The following is a 20372-nucleotide window of genomic DNA, read 5'->3' as shown; positions in this document are numbered from 1 at the left end:
CTTACTTGCTCCAGGAAAAATTATTAGAGTAACAGATAAAGTGGCCCCTAATAGTCTTTGAACAGGAATTAGTCTTATTGTCTCATGTTTGTTTGTTGTTTTTTTTAATGCATGGTCTTTTTAAAAAAGAGGGCTGACTGATATTGGTATCTTTACAAGGACATGTTGTGACACTGTTAAGTAAATAAACTTGCACATCCCATAAAAGGAGGCAGTCTTAATTTTTTGTAAACCATTAGAGGCCATAATATTTGCGATATAAAGGGCTGAAGTTTACAGAAAAAAAAAAACAGCTGAAATAATTTGAATTGCAACATATTTCTAACCTGACCATGCTGAAAATGAAAAACTGATAGGAAGGGGGAATCTCTGGGTGGCCCAGCGGTTTAGCGTCTGCGTTCGGCCCAGGATGTGATCCTGGAGACCCAATATCGAGCCCCGCATCGGGCTCCCTGCATGGAGCCTGCTTCTCCCCCTCTGCCTGGGTCTCTGCCTCGCTCTCTCTATCATAAATAAATAAATAAAATCTTAAAAAAAAAAAAAAAAGCCCTCATAGGAAGACAACAGATTAAGATTAATATAAAAGGCAATTCCTGGGTGTGAGAATAAGAATAATAAGGTGAGAGGAGCCCTAGACTAGTAGTTGGCCAGATTGAGGGGAGGCTGCTGGAACCGGGTAAATCCTAAAGACTTAAGAAGATTGAGTATGTCATTCCCAGCCAAAAAGAATCCACTGATAAAACCTCTGGCTCCTCTTGCATGTTACAACAGTTTCTTTCTTTTTCCCAAAAAATTTTACACTCTTGTGAACCCTGAAGATTACTCTTTACGGTTCTTTTGAGCCACGGGCAGTACTTTAACAATCCTGGTAATGTGGCAATCAGGTGGGCAGAGGAGAAGGCCGGGGAGGAGGCCGATCAAAGGCCGGGCATACTGGATACAGACCGTAAGACAGATTACAGCCGCCGGGACTGACGTGTCAGGAGGGATGAGCAAGTCACCACTGCAAGAGCGGAGCCGCGGCGAGGCCCGAGGGAGGGAGGGAGGGAGGGTCCGGGGCAAAGTCCCGACGGCGGGTCAGGGATGGAAGAGCACGCGTGTGACCCAAGACGCAGCCAGGTGTGACAGGAGCAGGCAGCCGGCGGCAGCGGGCCTGAGGAGCTCCGTGCGGCTATGACCGCGGCCCACCCTCCCGCCCCACTTCGTCCTCCTGTCGGGGAGGCAGCGACCGGCCAGTCACCTGGAGTGTGAATTCCGGAGGGACTCTATGAGGCGCTGCTTCTGCTGCTGGAGGCTGGTGAGGCCAGCGGGGGACCCAGCGGCGGCGGAGGAGGCGCTCTTGGTCAGGGGAAAGAGCCAGCTCATCCTCCACGGGTCCCCGCGCCCGAGGCCCCGGAAGGCTCCGGCCTGCTTCTCCCAGCTGCCCCGGCCGGCGGTTCCCCAGCGAGCGACAGGACGAGCGCTCCGAGACGCCCGGGTCCCAAGCGCTGGGGGGGCCGCGTCTCCTCCAAGAAGCCGGGCTGGGGGGATCCCCGGGGCCTGGGCGGATGGGCGGTAACACTACGCTTGGCGGCAGCTGGAGCGAGGAAGGCAGCCGCGCGGCACACGCAGCTCTACCTTCCCGCTCTCGACGCGCAAACCAGCCCGAGCGGCGGCCCGACCGCCCGGCGCCCCGCCACCCCCGCTTCCGCCCCCTGCGTGCTCCGCCCCCTCTGCGCGGCGCGTCATCACCGAGCGCCCCCGCCCGGACGTGCGAGAAGCGACGGCGCAGCGCGGTGCGGCGCCAGCCCCGGCTCCCCTTTCCCCCTTGCTGGGCGTGAGGTGTCTATGGGGCACCCGCTACTGCCGCCGCCACCGCCACCGCCGCCGCCGCTGGTTGCTGTCTCTATGGCGAGGAGGAGGAGGAGGAGCGCGAGCTCAGCGACACAAGTAGATCTTGCGTCTGCCGGGGGGGAGGGGCGGGTTGGGGAAGTCGAAAGGGGGCGGGAACGACGAACCTGAGAGGGTGAGCGATGGCGCCAGCTGGAAGGCGGCTGGCGAAGGAAGGAGCGCGGCGGCGGCGGGGGAGGGGGCAGGGTAGCGGGCTGAGGGTATGTCAAGGGGGCGGCGCGGAGTGATGACGTAAAGGCTTTGTACCTGGGGCTTCGACGTTGTTGGACGGAAATTGGGAGTGGAGGGCGGTGGCCTGGATCCTCGGCGCCCCGGCTCCTCGTAGTTGTTCCCGCAGCAGTGCTCGGGAGTCGGTCTGGCTCCAGTCAGTGGTTATCAAGCACCTTCACACCGGCCCCCTGCCAGGGAAGAGAGTTATCCATGACTTGAGAGCCTCGGTGCTTGTCCTCTCGTTTCTTCGGGAGCCCGCAGTACGGAGATTCGATCTCCCGTGATGAGAAGGCCTCTGGTGCCTGGTCGGGGCTTCTGGAATCGTGGGGGGGTGGGGGGATGGCCGTGTTAAGCTGCAGGGTCTTCGGAGTGTGTGTGGGGGTTCGCGGAGTGGGGAGGGTAATAAAGGCGAGGTCCCTCTAGATCTTGGACTTATGTTCTTAGAGGACTTGAGGTGACATCTGTGACTGAAGTGTTTTGGGGGGGAGGATCATAATTCCCCTTTTTTACCCTTTTTAGGAATTTTTCCCCCCAAACTTCTGTGAAAAATGAAGGAGCCTTTGGAATTTTTCTGTCCAAGATGGGGCTGTACGCTTATCATTAGGTAGCATAATACTCCGCTATGGACCAGAAACGAGAGATGTGTATTTGGTAACTTGGGGGTGGGGGGGATGCTCAAGCTTTTAGGAAATGAGAAAACAGTTTGAAATGCATACACCCTATTGTTTTCTCTCTTCCTCCTGCAGTTTTGGACAGTGAAACAATTTCTGTGGCTGTTACTTATTTTTCTGAAAGAGCTTCCCCCCCTCCTTCTGTTGGTGGTAGTGGTTTACTAAAAAAGGTCCCTTCTAATCCGACTTGAATAAATGCCACTAAAGTAGATTTTGTAATCAAGTTAGATTTTGAGTGTTCTGTTAATGAGTAAAAGCAAACACTCCTTTTGTCCTAGTAACATCCGATCCTGTTTATATCACTATTTAACTTTTCATTTTCTATGTGGAAATGGATGTCTTTATAAAGTTTTGTTCAGAGAAAGAGTCTCATTCAGAGCAATCTTTTAATTAATGGAAAGTTTTTCAAAATGATTAGTATGTACACATAAAAAAAGACTGTTACTTAATATTCATATTAGAACCAGAAAACCTATGTTGTAGGTCATTTTTTCCTACTGATTAACTGTGTGACTTTTAGACAAGTCATTTCCCAAACTGATTATCTTACAAATTAGTGACTTTGAATAAATAATTTTTTAGGTTTGTATCAACCCAATTATACTGTGATTCAGATTTCTGCAACCCAATTATACTGTGATTCAGATTTCTGATATTACTGGTTTTATAATTTATTATTATAAATTTGGTTTTTATTTTGACAGGTACAAAAATAAAGGATAAAGTATTTTATGAAACAAACAAATCTTCAATCAAGTATAACATTTTGATGCTTGGCATCTAGACTTCTGTGCCCTCACTATGCCAGCAGCAACTGTAGATCATAGCCAAAGAATTTGTGAAGTTTGGGCTTGCAACCTGGATGAAGAGATGAAGAAAATTCGCCAAGTTATCAGAAAATATAATTACGTTGCTATGGTATGCCTATGCTCACATCCTTAAGATGCTTCTTATAAAAGAGGAAAAGGGATTTTAAAAGCCCTGAATTCAACCCATCTAGTTAATATTTTAGGGATTAATCTAATTATAAAAAAATTTTATCAATGTCCTCCAACCAGAGACCATCAAGAACGCTCCTGCAATGTGACAAATTGGGTTTATTACTCATTACAGTGAGGGAAAATGCATGCCACTGTAATCATGGTATATTTCAGTAAGAGTGTTAGAAAAGAATTTTAGGATTTGGGCTTCTGTCAGGTGGTTTTAGGGAGGGATTAAGGAAGCAGGGCCTTGTGCAGAATTGGATGCGGTTGGGAAGCTGGGGTAATTCTGTGACAGGGTATCTTAATAAGTCTTAACTAGAATGAGAGAAGAATAGAGTGAGAATAAAGCTATAAAGAAGCAGCATTCACTTACATCAGCCAAGCTAGAAGGATGTTTGATCATTTTTGTGGTTAGAATAATGTTTATGTTTTTGTCTATGTTCAGTCATGATGACAGAGTGGTCTTGTCTGATGATAAAGTATGAAACTGTTTATACTCAACAACAGATGAATGTTAGAACTTAGCTGTGAGTGCCAGGTCAGCTCCCAGCAACACTTAAGGTGTAACTGATAATACCAGATGAGCGCCCAAAATCTAGGGAGCTCCTGCATGTCTTTTCAGAAACTCAGATCTCCCAGTAAAACTTTGTTGGTCTGCAGTTTTTGTGTTGTTTTAATCATTAGAGTTGATGAACACACTGCTGTTAAGCATCTCTGCTTTTGCATGTAGTATTCAATCTACCTCGACTGTCTATTCAGTTAATTATTTTGCTGCTTTACCTACTGTACCTTGTACATTTGTGGTAATTACCGTACTGTTTTCTAGATGTAAGCTCTGCAAGGCAAGGGGTTAGTGTCCTAGTCTACCTTTTCTCTCCCACAGCACACCTACCATAACACAAACATCCAGTGATGTGGTTGGTTGTTGAGTTGGACTGAATTTAGAGTTTTAATTTCTTTACCGTTTCATAGTGACTTGGTATTCAGATTTTGTTCTTAGCTTCCCAGTTTCAATTTTAAAATTAAAGTGATATATCATAGTATCATTTCCTCAGTATTTTTAATGCAAATACATAAATGTGCTTCTGTGGGGAGGGGCAGGTTGACTGGTGAAAATATGAATATTTGAGTGTACCTAGATACCCTATTTAGTAAAGGTATACTTAACCCGTAATTAGAATTGAAGTTTTTTTTCCTACAAAAATTTATAGTGATCATTTCTTAGATGATAAGGAGTGACATTAGAGATGTGATATTGTTTTACAGGAATAAGTGGGTATCATGCAATTTTTGATGATGTATAGATTATAGAGAGAGGACTATTTTACCCCAAGAAATGAAGAGGGTTTTGATGTTTAGACAGACTTTGTCTCAGAGAAATGATTGGAAAGTATGATGCATTTGCCATTCTTTTTAACCAGTTCTTTGGTTTTAACACTAGCATACTGTGAGCATAGTTTCACATACCCCTTGAAGAACATGAATTTATATTTTCCCCTCCCTTGGGAAGAGAGTATTTGGTGCACTTATCATTTATATCTTATACATAATGATTTTTTACTGATACTTAAAGTCATTAAGTTTAAGATAAGAAAGTCATTAAGTTTATTACAGAGTTTTATGCTTCTAAAAAGTGAAGTTCTTCATAGTTAAAAGGTAATTTGTATTTGAACATGAATGTGTAGAGCATTATCTATAACAGGATTATTTGACTTGAACTGAAAATTACATATTTATTCTAAGAATTTGTGAATTGTGGTTTTAATCATTTAGTAAATAATGAATCTTAAAACTATTTTACAGGACACCGAGTTTCCAGGTGTGGTTGCAAGACCTATTGGAGAATTCAGGAGCAATGCTGACTATCAGTACCAACTATTGCGATGTAATGTAGACTTGTTAAAGATAATTCAGCTAGGACTGACATTTATGAATGAGCAAGGAGAATATCCTCCAGGAACTTCAACTTGGCAGTTTAATTTTAAATTTAATTTGACGTAAGTGGGAAATAAATATAACCCAAACTTTTTTAGCTTAATTTTAGGAATTGATTTCCCTCACGGTGAAAAATGCTAACTGAATTTGGCACAGTTATCCTAGAGATACTTAAAACCTAAAATTTCAAAAGTTTAGATTTCTTCTTACGGGATGAAAGAACTAGGGTAAAGAAGACTTTATATTCAAATACTTTGAATTTTGAAGATGTTGTTTGAAAAGTATGACTGCCACTTTTTTTGAAACCTGAAAAACTTTGGGTATTGAAATCACTTCTTGATAGAAAAAATAACCTTACGTTAGTTTTACTTTCAAACTTTGTTTGCAATTTGAAATATATACATCTTTGTTGTAGTAATTATCCTTGTGAAGAGATTAATATTCTGACTCCAGTTTATGAGTAGATTACATGTCAGAGGCAGTAAGGCATTTCTTGGAAACTTGGGTGGATTTTCCTGTCAAGTCAATGTTACATAATAGTTACATTTCCAATCAGCCCACAAAACCTCTTGTAACTTACATATATAGGAGAGGTAATGGTATCCTTGAACTTTATTTCTTTCAGATACAGTTCAGAATCTGAATTCTAAGTTAAGCTCATGGTTGATAGTTTAGGGAAGTTTAGAGTGTTTTTAAGTGAGGGCAGATTGTTTACAAACTGACTCTAAGGTGGAGAAATACTTATTATATTCTATCTAAGTTACAACATTGCAGTGTCCTTTTATTTGACAGCTTGTACTTGTGTAATATGATCTTCTATCTGGTTTAAAAAAAATAGTAAAAGAAGCTGTGGGACAGTTAGCAGTAGTGCCAATGTAAGAACCTCAATAATGTGATATTTAGCATATAAGATCTAAAAAACCAGGGCAGATGGTTTTAGAGAATAGTGTTATAGTACTGTGGCTTATAATTACATTGTATTTAGCCTCATTCTCTGTTTTACTTTGTTGGATTTCTTTTTTTTTTTTTTTTTTTTTTTTATTGATACTTTGTTGGATTTCATAATGTATACTAGAATCTTGTAAAGATTCTGTACTCTCTATGTAAACTGGTAATAACCTTCTTCTATAAGTACTACAGTACTGAAATACTGAAAAATGTCTTTTATCCTTTTCTCAAAAGAGAACCATTTTTAAAATTAGTTCTTCACCATTTCATTTGTTCCATGTTATTTTTTTCCCAAGTTGATCATGAGAACAATGTTTTTAAACTAAGATACTGTTGTGATATAAATACATGAGTAAGAGGTGACCCATCCATGTCTCCATTCTGGTAAAATTGACATTTTCCTTTGCTAGAAACATCTTTGTTATAGTAACAACTGGCTTATTAAAATCTTTGAAAGACATTTTTTCTTATACAGAGAGGGCTACTTGTTACCAAGCTTTGTTACTATTTATACTAATGTTAATGTCCAAGAAGTTGTTTAAGGAAAAGGATATAGTAGAATGCACTATTTAAGTAGAAATGATTAATTGGAAGATAAAACTGGGACTACCTAATGTAGAGACAGTACGATGAATAGAATCTAGGTATTTTGAAGAAGGATGAAAATTGACTTTTTTTCTTGAGTGCCTGGAATGTGTCAGCAACTGTGTTAGGCACCAGGGATAAATGTTGAGAAAAGTTGGTCATGGTTTATAACTTAATGTTCCTGTAATTTTTCTGTCTGCTTTCTATTGCCAAAGTCCAAAAATTAGAATTGTTAGATAATGATGAATGTATAGGAGTTCTCTCCAAACTGAATTTGGAATTGATAATGTAAAATGAAAATTGGAGTAGAATATTGAGGATCTGCGCAAATTAAACCTATCAAAGGAGATGAGAACAAATTTCTAAAACATCAATTTGATGATTGCAATAATTCTTACTGTTTGAGGGAATCATTTTGATAGTGTAATAAAGGTTATAGGACATTGTGGGTTCAGTGGTAACTGAAAGGAAGCTGATAATCATTTAAGGAAAATGGCAGAGGAAAGAAATGGAGAATCATAAGTAGAAAGGACAGAATCAAACAGAGGGTGGTTTTGATTTTTTTTTTGGGTCACGAACAGGCATTTGAAGGCTAAAGGGCATCTAAGTGTCAGGTATGGAGTTGCAGGCTATTCGTGTTGTCTTTCATATAGCCTTTGCAGATTTTTTGAGCACCTTATGTATTCTTGGTTTGAGGTCATTAAATATTAAGTTTAGTTGACCATTCATACATTTGTGACAGTCTGTATTCTGGTTTGCCTTTTCTCATGATTTTTAGCATAAACTTAAATATATAGCGTGTGTGTGTTTTAAAATGTAAATGTAAAATGTATGGCGAGCCAGGAATGGATTGAGGTTGGAAAGCATTTCCAAACTATAAAATAGTTTAACTTGTTGTGTTTAAAAATGTGAATTTGTATAGTAGGCTGAGCTTATACTTATAGGTAGGTCGAAAAGTTGGGACGCCTGGTTGGCTCAGTTGATAGAGCATGCGACTCGATCTTGAGGTTGTGAGTTTAAGCCCCACGTTGGATGTGGAGCCTACTTGAAAAAAAAGTGAAAACATATTTCTTGAATTTAACATACTATTAAAGTATGGTTGGTAATTTAACATACTATTAAAGTATGGTAGTAAAGTTAGGTTGGTTTCTGTTTTTAGGATATTATTTGAAATGAACAGCCTTGTATATATCTGCTTTTTGGGAAAACCTTTTTTAGAGATTTGTACATGGCTTTCACTCCTGTTGGGTTATTATAGCTGAATATTTTGCCACCTTAAACTTCAGTAGTTGATTAATGTTAAGAGCAGTCACTGCTGTTCTGAACAGATTGTTCTAATCAGTAAGTCAGTCCCTACACCAGCAGCAATCCTTACATTTTGGACACAACAGTGTTTTCACTACTTTTTTGAGATTTGCATCCTCTAACATATTCCTGCATTTACTGAGATTTTTTTTTTTTCCATTTACTAAGATTTTTGAGGGTGGGGAATGATTTGAAAACTTGAAATGGATTGGGAAAGGGATAGTCTTGATTCGGAATTGAATTGTAACAATTTTGGAGTTTTCCTTACCAGCAGGAAATTTTCTTCATCCCATTTAGAGATTTATTAGCCTACCTGTATAGAGCTTTCAGCTTTCTCTTCTAATGAGTTGGGCATTATAATGCATGGAATTGGTTCCAAATTTTAAAATATTTCCTCCAAAGAAATTTAAATGACAGTATATTAGCTTACGTTGCATCGAGTTATGTAAACTATGCAGAAAAAAGAGAAAGAAGTAATTTATCCCCCCCCCCCTTTTTTTAACCAAACTTGTTGATCATCGAACGCCTGAAGTACTTATCCAGGTCTTTCTTCTGGATATTGTGATTCAATAGGTCTAGGCATAGGACCTGGGATTCCATATTTTTGATAAGCTCTCTGGATGATTCCTGTCACTGTTCTACCTCACATGTTTTTGGCATAGTGATAGACATTAAACAAAATAGACAAAAATCATTGCCCTCTTAAAGCTTACATTCTGATTGAGAGTGTACTGTAATAAAGGTTAAGTGAGCATATGGCCCAGAATAATGAAAGCCTAGAGAAAGAATCTGTTATGCTTTGGGTTGGTTATAATTTGCTAAATTATGCCTCCCAGTGTGGGTATCAGAGCCTCTTGAGTGAAACTTGTTGTTCAAGATACATATTTTTAGTGTAATAAGGCTATTAATATCTGTTGTTTAATGAAAAAAACTTAGATTTATTCAAATATCTTTCCTAAAGGGTTTTTCTGTGGGGAGTTTTGGTCTAAAGTAATGATTGCAGTTCCCCTCTATTTTCTCAAATGTTTCAGTGGCTAGTTGTTTTTTTTTTTTTTTTTTTTTTTTTTTTTTTAATATTTACATTAAGGTACAGTTTATATACAATGTTATATTAGTGTCAGGTACATAAGGTTCCATACATTGTGTAGTGTTCACCACAATAAATGTATTTACCATCTGGTGTCATGGAGCATTACGTTTTGTTTTTTTTTTCAAAGACATCTAGAAGCAGATTGATGTCCAGAGAATAGACCTTAAGAATACTTTTTTACTTAAAATGTTTCTTTTGGTTTAGTTTTATTGTGGCTTTTAATAGAGTTTTCTATTGCTAAGTGGTGGAAATTAATATTCTTGCAATTTAAAAAGTAAATGAAAATACAATGGGCAGTGCACAAAATACTTCTCATGTATTCTCAGAAACCTATACCTTTGTTTTGATCCTTTTTTAATTTAACATTTTGGATTCCTGTGTGGATTCCTTGGATTTCTTGCTTTCTTCCTAAAGCAAGAAATTAGGGCTTGCTTTTTTGCCTTAAGTAAAATCTTGAAGGGCTGGTTTATATTTAGATTTCCTGGTTTGACTTTTGGAAGGTGAGATTGTTAGAAGAAATTATTGCTGTTATAGCAAAGGCTTTCATTTTAAGCATGTTACTGGTTATTGGAGCCATTTGAAAGGCTCATCATTAGTGAGAGGAGGAATCTCCCTTTTTCTTTAGGATGGACTATAGTTTCAACTTAGCCACATCAGATGTTTTCTTCTTGGTCTCCTTCCTGGAGCTGCTGGGAGATGGGAGATGTATATAGGCTGTCACCCCAGTGGCTACAGCTCCATCTGGCAGCTATAAAAAGACTGCTGAGACTGAAAGCCCCTGGAAAAAACATGTCTTTTATTTTGTGGTGGTAGCCCCTGGTGAGTAGAAGACCCTTTTTTCAAACTCAGTTAAATATATCTAACTTGTGAAAGGCAAATGAAATTGAATCGATAGTAAAGCTTAAAATCTTACCCTTGGACTGTTTTTGAAAGATGAATTACTGAACACTTTTCAAAAATAATAGCCTTTATATTTAAATTGTATTTTCCTTCATATATGTGAAGCACTGGAATAATTGGACCCTAGCCAATCCTCTGTTTCGTTGTTTCTGGCACTGTAGTTGTAGATGTAAGTGGGAGAAAAACAGTTTGAAGTATGGCGCTTTTGAAGGTTGTCTTTCTTTTTCTCCTGCCAGGGAGGACATGTATGCTCAGGACTCTATAGAGCTACTAACAACATCTGGCATCCAGTTTAAAAAACATGAGGAGGAAGGAATTGAGACCCAGTACTTTGCAGAACTTCTTATGACATCAGGAGTGGTCCTCTGCGAAGGGGTCAAATGGTTATCCTTTCATAGGTAAAAAAGAAAAAAAAATTGCATTGAAAATAGCATTTGTGTTTCTATTTCCTAGCTGCTTTATACTTGGTGTGGGTCACTGTTCGAGAGGGAACTGGCTGCCGCAAAACAGTCTCCTCTCTTAAGAAGCTAATGTTGGTCTGCTTAAGGGTTAATTTAAAGGTATGAGATTCATTTTTAGCCTATGAGAGAGACTGTATTACATAGTGGAAAAAGTTAAGCTGACAAAGTAGGTCTTGGTTTAAATCCAGCAATGCCATTTGGAATCAATGTTACTAAGAGTCATTTAACATTTCTGAGCCTTAGAATGAAACCATTCATTCATTAAGAAAATATTTATTTAATATCTACCAATGCCAAGTACTGCAGTATAAGATTCTAGGAATTAAGCTGTGAGTCAAACAGACAAAAATCTTCATCTTCATGAAGTTTATATTCTGGTCAGAGTAGGCAATTTTTCTTTAAATGATGACATTTATATTGTGGTTTATTAGATGTTAGTAAGTGCAATGCAGAAAAAAAACAGAGAGTGTTAGGGGAGGGTAGAGGTTGTGGATTTTGTTTTTTTTTTTTTTAAATAGAGTGATCAGCTGGCATTACTTAGGTAAATATCTTGTTTTAATGACCAGTAATATATTTAGAGCATTTTAGTAAAAGACTTTACACACAGTTAATTCTCAACAAATAGTCATTTTTAATTCTTATTATAAAATAAGACTGGATTGTTGAAGAGAATTTCCAGAAGGGGAATTAGTTCCATTTTGTAAGAAGAGACTTCCAAATAAGACAGAGTTTTCCTATTTAGGTAAACTAAATTAAACTGGAAGCCCAGGGACTAAAAGTGGCCTTGGTAATTACTTTATTTGGCCTTCTCTTAATGTTCTTATATTTGGTCCATTTCACACATTAAAAAAAAAAAAAAAGGAGTCTCCTGCATTTTCAGCTCTAGCCTCTGGAATGATTATAGTGAAGGACTGTTCATATTGCAAACTCTGGTGTAATACTAAGCAGTAATTTTTAAGTTGGTACCGAACATAGTAATTCTCACCTGTCATCTTTTCTCTTCATTCTGCATTTGAGCTTTACTTCAGGAGACAAGACTGAAGTCTCTGTTAATTTGAGGAATGTTTTTTCAGTTTTTTGTTTTGTTTTGTTTTGTTTTACTTCCTGGTCATGATGAGAGAGCATCATCCTGTCTTTTTGTTGTATAGGACTTACTTCATTCAAAAAAAATACTCTGAGCAAATACTGTGTGTTAGGCATTGGAGATATTAAGATGAACAAAGGGCTCATGTCTTTTTAGAATGTAGAGTCTAAAAGTTAGACTCCACTATTTGTCAAGATATGTTTTATTCTAAATGCCATTTTAAATATTTCTTCATATTCTAACCTATTTCTAGGAGATAAAGACTAAAATTCATAAACCGGAAATTCTCATAGTCTTTTACTAGTAGTAAGCAAATGTATTGATTTATATATAGTTAGATAGTAATTACTTCCTTGCCAATTACCAGAAATTTAAAGGTTCTGCCATTTATTGCGTATACCTTAGTGTGCTTTACCAGTCTTCAGTAGTAAAGCTTCTTTTTTTTTTTAATATTAGAAGTAATTCTGAACATTAAATAGAAATTTTATTTGTATCCCCCCAAAAGACCGATTAATGTCATCTCTCATCAAATATGTACTGAGTTCCAGTCATGTGTAATAAAAGATTTTGAGATATTTTTTAAAGTGTGATTCCTACTTAGACTAGTGGAGAAAACCATACCTGCATTTTAAAGCACAGTAGGAGAAAACACCTTGTATAAGAAATTACTGGGAGTTAGGCTCTTTGAGGAAGGTGCCTTGTAAGAGGCCCTTGAAGTAAATAAAGGTAGACAGAGAAAAATAGTTAATTATGGCACAGGAATGGAGGGACATATAAAGCTATGGGGAAAAAAACACTAGAGAGAGGAGATCTTGATCTGAAAGTGTGGGAGTTGGTATTTCTCTGGATTTTAGTTCTCATTGTTTACTACTCTTATTTCTTCCATGTGCAGCATTTTCATTGGTATATCTTGAGGAGCCATAGGAGATAGGAACAGAATTTTGAGGGAAGAGAATGACTGATAAGATCATGTAAGGAAAAGAAAATACTTCCATTAGGGAATTCTCTTTGGGTTCTTTTTGTTTTTGTTTTTGTTTTTAATTTTTAAGTATTTTAATGTGGGGCTTGAACTCACAACCCTGAGATGGGAGACTTAAGCAGCAATCAAGAGTTAGACCCTTAACTGATTGAGCCACCCAGGTGCCCCACTCTAGATTTTTAAGCACATGACCTCTTTATATAAAGTATGGGAAGAATTGTATTATTTTTGCCAATTCTGCTACCTTTTGACATTTTCAGCCAAGTTTCCATTCATATTTATTTTTCCATTTCCATAGTTACTTAAAATTTTTTGAGATATCTATAGAGTGGTTTGATATTCCTCTTAAAGAGTTCTTCCTTCAGAGTTCAGCAAAATAGTAATCTGTGACTGCAGGTTTGGGATGCTAGTATATTGGTATCTGAATGATAGTGACAAGTTCTTATCACTCTTGGTAAGATGATGGCATTTTCTCATTATCATAAACATGTCTTTTCTCTCATGTGCTTTTTTTTTCTTTTTTTTGGTTGTTTCCTTTTTTGACCTACAGTTATGACTTACTTATAATTTGTATCAGAAAAAAAATATTTTTTCATCTTTGGTATTTATGTGTCTCTATTCTATATTTAATTCTTTTGTAGTGGTTATGACTTTGGCTATTTAATCAAAATCCTGACCAACTCTAACTTGCCTGAAGAAGAACTTGACTTCTTTGAGATCCTTCGGTTATTTTTTCCTGTCATTTATGATGTGAAGTACCTCATGAAGAGCTGCAAAAATCTCAAAGTAAGGCTTCAAGTGGCGGTTGGTAATCCACACACTATTTAGACTGAGTGATAAATAAGATCCTAGCCTGGGATGTTGTTTTAAGCCGTATTTTAAATTTTATATTAAATGTAGTTACGTTATCTGGTTGTTTTGTTGCATAAAAAATTTGTAGGAAGTCTTTTTCAGAACTTCAGCATACGTTGGCAATATAAATTCTCAGCAAAATTCAAACCAAGAATCAGATTTCTCATGACTGCTGGATTGAAAATCATAAACCTGAACAAAAATGTGAGGACTAGTGAGGCTCTCATGCACAGAAGTGCAAGTTTACACTGCCCAACATATGCACTGTCTATCCATGCAAGATAAAATCTGAGGTGGCCAGCAATGTACAGATGGTAGTCAGTGAGGTAGCAAACAGTTTCCTCTTCAGCTTGGAAAAAAAATTTTGTTCGTTCTAGTAATAGGATCGTGTTCCTAGGATTGATTTACATGGAAAGGTTTTTTTTTTTTTTTTTTCCTGATCTAAAAGATGTCAAGCAGTTAGTGCTATGGTAAAATGTGTAGTCCTGTCTGGGACAGTGGCTTACATTCTGATATTGCTAAATGCATATGTAATAGTTTATTATTTCTGAAAATTCTTTCAAAAGGAACGTTTCTTTAATAAGTAGAGTGCTCCTTCAGTTTGAAAACTAATCCACCCATGGTGGCAGACTCCCAAGGAATAGAAGGGCTTTATTTTTTTTCAGATGTGTTTGTATAGAAGCTACAACTAAAAAGCACATTTAGGTAAAGTGGTTGCTTCATAGAACCTTCGTCAAGGTTGATCATGTTTTTTTTATCAGGTTTTTAGAAGTACAAATAAAGTTCTACTTTTAGGAGATGGTAAAAACTCTTAAGAGCTTTACTTTTAAGCAGAAAGAATATTGTAGGAGTTGAATAAGGAAACTGCTTTTGACAAATGAACTTAAAATCAGAAGCGAAGTAGTTTTTTGGCCGAAGTTTGCTTGCCTTACAACAAAATATGGTATATAACTGGTGAAATTTTTAAGAAAGATTACTTTGTGTTTGTAGCACCTAAAAGCAGCGGGATTGTATATAATTTGAAGAGACTTCTTAGCTGTGAGTCAAGTGAACTTGCAGTTGTAGTAGGATAGCCTTATTGCTGTAGAAATTGAGTCCACCTCCTGAAAGTATTACATGCTGAGAATCCATGGTCTAAATGTTTTAATCTGGCTTTAGAAGTGCTTTGTAGAATCTGACATGTCTCTACAATGACATTTTTTTAGGAACAGAATCAAATTACTGCTTCCCTATGTGAATGATATTGGGAAATTTCTAAGTACACCAGATATTCTGTATATGCCCTGAGTGAGCTGCTTTGTCAAATTTAGGTTGAAGGCAAAGGTGCTTTTTGACCTATGGTCAGCCATGCTGACTGCCCCTATTCTGTTGCTCTCCTAAGCAGCTACTAATGATACCTAATCCTCATGTTATTTTTAGCACAGAAGTAAGCACTGTCTGTGCAAAGCACTGTTTCAAGCTGTGAATCAGAGGGCTAGTTTGCCTTAACAATTTAGAGAGGAATTTGGATCTGTTTTGTTGTAGTCCTGTTCTTTTTTTTCCTAACTTGCCTCCAGTTCTCCCTCCATTATTGTGCTTCCCTCCCTTCCCTGTTAATTTCTCTTTTATTCATTCTCTCTTCTTTCCTTTCATTGTCATTTCTTTGTGAAGCGTGGCAATATTAACATAAGCAGATCTCAGGAGTTGTAACTTATTCTTCTTAACAAAACCGTAATTAAGCACTTAATGAATTTTTAAGGATTTGGTTAATCGTAATAGCTTTATTTGGTAACAAATTTAGATGAAACTACTTAGAGATGATTGATGAGAAGCTTAAGAAAATTGGAGAACTGCCAATGGGCAGTTTTATGTTGATGGATGGATTGACTGTGAATGTACTTGGTAAATGTTCCCCTGTAGATCTGTTCTCTTGTATAGGATCTGCTTCCCTTAAATCTTTAGGAAAGTTATTTGCCTGTCACATGCCTTAAAGTATATGATGAAGATAAATTTTCCCAATTAGGACCTCATTTTCTACTAAATTAAATACTTCTCCCTTTATTCAGCAAGTACTTTAGTTTGTAATTCACCTTCTCTTTTTTTCTGATCTTCATATGGTCCACCACCTTTATGTGCTAAAGTCCATTTATATTTTGGTCAGCGTCTGAGTTACATAATTTTTGAATTCGGGGATTGTACTGATTCTGTGTTGACAGATGGATTTTCTTTCTCTTAGGGTGGTTTACAGGAAGTTGCTGAACAGTTAGAGCTGGAACGGATAGGACCACAACATCAAGCGGGATCTGATTCATTGCTCACAGGAATGGCCTTTTTCAAAATGAGAGAAGTATGAAGACATCAGTGCCTTTTTCTCAGTTGGTTGTTAGGTTGAGAACATTAAAAATCTTACGGCAAAAGTTTTTGGGCGATAAGTGCTCATTAAATGAAGATCTGGTTAGAGGTGCATGTAGGCTGTGTCCACCGCACTTGAATGTGGTGGAAAGTGTTCAAAGAGAAGTCCTCTTGAAATGTAGTTCAGAGGGCAGTGAAAAAATGATTTCTTCATAGACTGAAAAATGAAACACTTTAAACTACCTTAGGAATCATATAGGTCCAACCATACTATTGCTTAGATGAGAGAACTGAAGCCAGAGGCTAGTAACTTGTATCAAAAATGTCACCCGCACATTACTAGCAGAACTCCAGAATTCTTTCTGTAGACCACATCGGTGCTGCTGCCGCCAAGTCAAGTAATCTACATGTTAGGTTTCCCTGGCATTGTCCTCTCTTAGACATTAAACTGCTGGTAAAATACCATTTGCTCATGCCATTTTTCAGCACTTCGAGGATTTGTAGAGTAGTGCTTATATAGTGCTTTTTAGTAGATTCTTACAGAGAGGTTCTGAATTCTCAAGTGGTTAAGTAAATCTGAAGTAGTTGTTGAATCAAAAATCACACTGAGCAGAGAGAGCCCCTCATGTGGCAAAAGGCAGTACTGAATATAAGCTAGTCATGGAAGAGTGGAATTGAATGAACCCAAGTCTCCTCCTAGCTTACGTAATGGAGTGATAGACATAGGTATACCTCACTGTAAATTAAATGCAAAGAAAAAGCTTTTCTTTTTGCAAAATATAACTGTAGAATTCTTTAGAGTATTCTTCTTAGACGCTCAAGAATTGACTGAGAACTATCTGGAAATTTAAAACTTTTGTAGCAATTGTATTAATAATAGAAAGCATAATAGCTGTTTTGCCAAGTATTGATTCAGAAGTGATTTGGACTGTCTATTCGTGACAAGTAAATACTTTGTTTTGTACTTCTTCCCAGTGCTACGTTAGAGAATTAAAGCAATCTTTGGATTTTCAGCTTTGCATTTTAAAAATACCTTAATGGTTCAATTAATGGTGGATTCTCTGCTACTAATTTGTTATCTTTATTTTTCTGGGCTTCTTCAAGAATAGTAACCTAGTGTGAATGTTCAGATTTATTGTCCAGAATGTGTTTAGGGTTTGATTGTTTTCAGCCAACTCGGCCTTGCATGTAGACTCAAGGCTACTTACAAGCCTAAACTTTTTTCTCCCATCATTGGCAATATTCATTCATTTTCACCATTGAGTATTGTTACATTAATGAAATAAAAATGCCTGCCATTTTCCCATCATTACAGACTCTCATAAAATTGATCTAAATGTTCATAGGAAAGACATGTTTATACATTTTTTTGTAATCTTTTTCTTTGGTTTCTCTTGAGCTCTCTGTACTTCTTGAGGACATTAGTCTTACTCAGTGAATTTAAAATGTGTGGCCTCAAAGGAGCATCATAGGAAAGAGCTGTCATTTTAGTTAATGAACAGTCAGTACTTACATTGCTGAAATATAAGTTACCAGTGGTACCTTTTGGTTAAAATTATCTTTTTTTTTTCCCCAAAATTCCTTTTTAGATGTTCTTTGAAGATCATATTGATGATGCCAAATATTGTGGTCATTTGTATGGCCTTGGTTCTGGTTCATCCTATGTACAGAATGGCACAGGGAATGCATATGAAGAGGAAGCCAACAAGCAGTCATGACATGAAATAGTCCTTTTATTTTTATTTGAGCTACACACAAGCTTGTATATAGGTTTTATCTCTGGTTGAATCCCTTGAACAATAGATACTATTTTTTTTCTTTCATAGCCCATTTTATTTTCTGCCTTTCAGTACTAGTATGACCATTCCTATCTCAGATCTTAATAAATAGAAAAGCATTCAGGTTAAATTTGGCCTTAACTTAATATACTTGTTAGCAGGCATGTGTGACAGAGAGTGGGGAAAGCTGCATCGTATTGAATATTTTGATAAACTTTATCTGCTTGGGCTTGGTTTGTTTTTCCCCCTTCCTAAATTAACTAGCACTGACTGTAATTTATTTCCCTGTTTCATGTCTCCCTTCCATTCTGCAGGAGTTTTAGCTTTTTGAGATTGTGGACCATCAATTTTGCACTTTAGAGAGTGATTCTGACTCAAATCCTCTGTTTTATCAGAAATTTTGGCTTTTCTTGCTCTTAGCTGGAAAAATGACCATCTGCCAACCTTATACAGTATTTACTTGTTTTTGACCCACAGACATAGCACATGCATTGTGCAAACGGTTGATTCAGCAAGACTACAAAAAAAAAAAAAAGGCAAAAAACTACTGAGGAGCTTAGTAACTGCTGTTTCTGTACGTAGTGTTTAATCTTCCAAGCACATCTAGTGTCTGTCAGTTTCTCATTGGCATGTATAGGCTGCTCTGTGACAAGAATTTTTCAAACCAGCTTTACACCCTTCAGGAGAAATCCCTTGTGATTGGATGTTTAATGTCTGCCAGGAAACTGGCATCCAAGATATTGAAGCTGCAGTTATTTTATGATAGCACACTTCTCTTTGATATGCTTTTTATTCTGTCACTGTTTACCCTTATTTTTAATTTTTTAAACATTTTATAGCCATACTTACAATGCTCTTGCTTTTTTGTTGATTCCACAGATCAATTTCATTAAAGTCCAAAGATAGCAAGTCTTTAGGTATATTTTGTACCAAATTAAATTAGAAGACAAAAAATTGTGCTTTCATAGTTGTTACAAAGATAAATAATGGAGAGATTTGGTGCAAAACAAAATACAAATATATATAGCCATATGTATATATGTACATATGGCTATATATATATATATATATAGCTAATTACAATTACCTGAGGAGTGTAATGCTTGTTTATTTTTTTGTGTATATCTTTGCAATCTATTTTATATATATTGACAAAAGAGACTGTGAAATATTTAGCCATGCAGAATATGTGACCAGACCAGAGCATGTGTAGGAAGACATTTTGGTAATCATTAACTCTTCCCTGAAATGATAGACTACAAGTTATGATGTGTGTTATCTACATTTCAATCAGTAATACTAGCAAATCATAAAATGTAGCCACATTGGTTTGTTTCCTTTGTACATTCTTTATTCATGATTATTACAATGCTGTTAACTGGGTGGTCCTTTTTAAACAAAATGTTATTTGCAAAACAGAGGGTATTTGTTTTTAAAGCTTTTGTAAATAAAGGCTTCAGAAATGTTTTCTTACATATGTTGATGCCTGGTAATTTTGTTTTAAAGATCTTTATTTGGGGGATTTTTTTTTGTTTTTTAATTTGGGCAACTGAATTGAGTAACTCAGTAACTTCTTTAACTGTAGCTATTAGTCTCTTAATGGAGCCTTCTGCATTTCAAACACTGTCAGTTTATTCTTTTTGAATACCTCAACTAGATGTTAAGAATTGATTTTTATCTCCTTTTCAGGAATGCATTTATTCTGAAAGACAAAGTAAATACATTTGATATGACTTACTGTGGCTTCTTTTTAAAGCTGACAATATAAAGGATAATTTAATTGGTTTCTTTTTGATTTTCACCTCCTTAAAAAAATAGGAATTATAAAGATTCCCTTTTGAATAGCCACATAGTTGCTGAATTTCATAGTTTGTCAATTTTGGTTTTTGTCTCAAGAAGTAATAAAATTTTATAACTTCTACAAGAGGAATATTATGAACTTTACTAAATCTAGCTTTTGGGCATAATTTAGCTGATAATTTTGTAATGTTCCTAAGCCATTAATTCTGGACTCACCGTCTTCTATTTAAATCTCTTGGATCAAAGATCAGTAAAGTACGTAACGCCTACAGGCCAAAACCAGCCTACTGCCTGTTTTTGTATGGCCAGTGAGATGAGGATGGTTTTTATGGTTTTAAAATGGTTGGGGGGAAAAAAAATCAAAAGAAAAATACTGACATGTGAAAATTAAGTGAATTCAAATTTTAGTGTCCATCAATAAAGTTTTATTGGAATGCAGCTACACTCATCATTTCTGTACTGTCTGGCTACTTCTGCATCACAGTGGGAAGGCTGAGTAGCTGCTACAGAAACTGCTTATGGCTTTCTCATCGTTTCACATTCCTTCTTGGTATGCTACAAAATCAGTGA

General features: G+C 37.1%; 2 protein-coding genes across 6 annotated transcripts in view; one reads left to right on the top strand and one right to left on the bottom strand.

Annotated features, from left to right (window-relative positions):
* VPS37A (VPS37A subunit of ESCRT-I) overlaps window positions 1-1700 on the bottom strand; it is a 52272-nt gene extending 50572 nt beyond the window's left edge. Inside the window, exon 1 of one of the 3 annotated variants that reach the window (XM_025984575.2) lies at window positions 1241-1700. In XM_025984575.2, the coding sequence (XP_025840360.1) occupies window positions 1241-1365 (125 nt within the window). In that variant the 5' untranslated portion in view covers window positions 1366-1700. Of the gene's footprint in view, window positions 1-945 lie in introns of all 3 variants that reach the window. The other 2 variants (XM_025984578.2, XM_025984576.2) reach the window with 2 other exon arrangements.
* Window positions 1664-19477, top strand: CNOT7 (CCR4-NOT transcription complex subunit 7). 3 transcript variants are annotated; one of them, XM_025984579.2, is made up of 7 exons: window positions 1664-1929; window positions 3476-3689; window positions 5558-5751; window positions 10754-10915; window positions 13683-13827; window positions 16109-16219; window positions 17814-19477. In XM_025984579.2, the coding sequence occupies exons 2-7, from the start codon at window positions 3573-3575 to the stop codon at window positions 17940-17942; spliced, it is 858 nt and encodes a 285-aa protein (XP_025840364.1). In that variant the 5' UTR covers window positions 1664-1929; window positions 3476-3572; the 3' UTR covers window positions 17943-19477. The 3 variants fall into 3 exon arrangements, with proteins under 3 accessions (XP_025840364.1, XP_072619729.1, XP_072619728.1); XM_072763627.1 differs by lacking the exon at window positions 1664-1929 and adding an exon at window positions 2098-2327; XM_072763628.1 differs by lacking the exon at window positions 10754-10915 and having other exon boundaries at window positions 1722-1929.
* The last annotated feature ends 895 nt before the right edge of the window (window positions 19478-20372 follow it).

The sequence above is a fragment of the Vulpes vulpes genome, chromosome 7 (genome assembly GCF_048418805.1).
Source record: "Vulpes vulpes isolate BD-2025 chromosome 7, VulVul3, whole genome shotgun sequence".
NCBI lineage: Eukaryota > Metazoa > Chordata > Mammalia > Carnivora > Canidae > Vulpes > Vulpes vulpes.
Note: the sequence above shows the minus strand (reverse complement) of the source record. Positions and strands in the feature narration are given on the sequence as shown.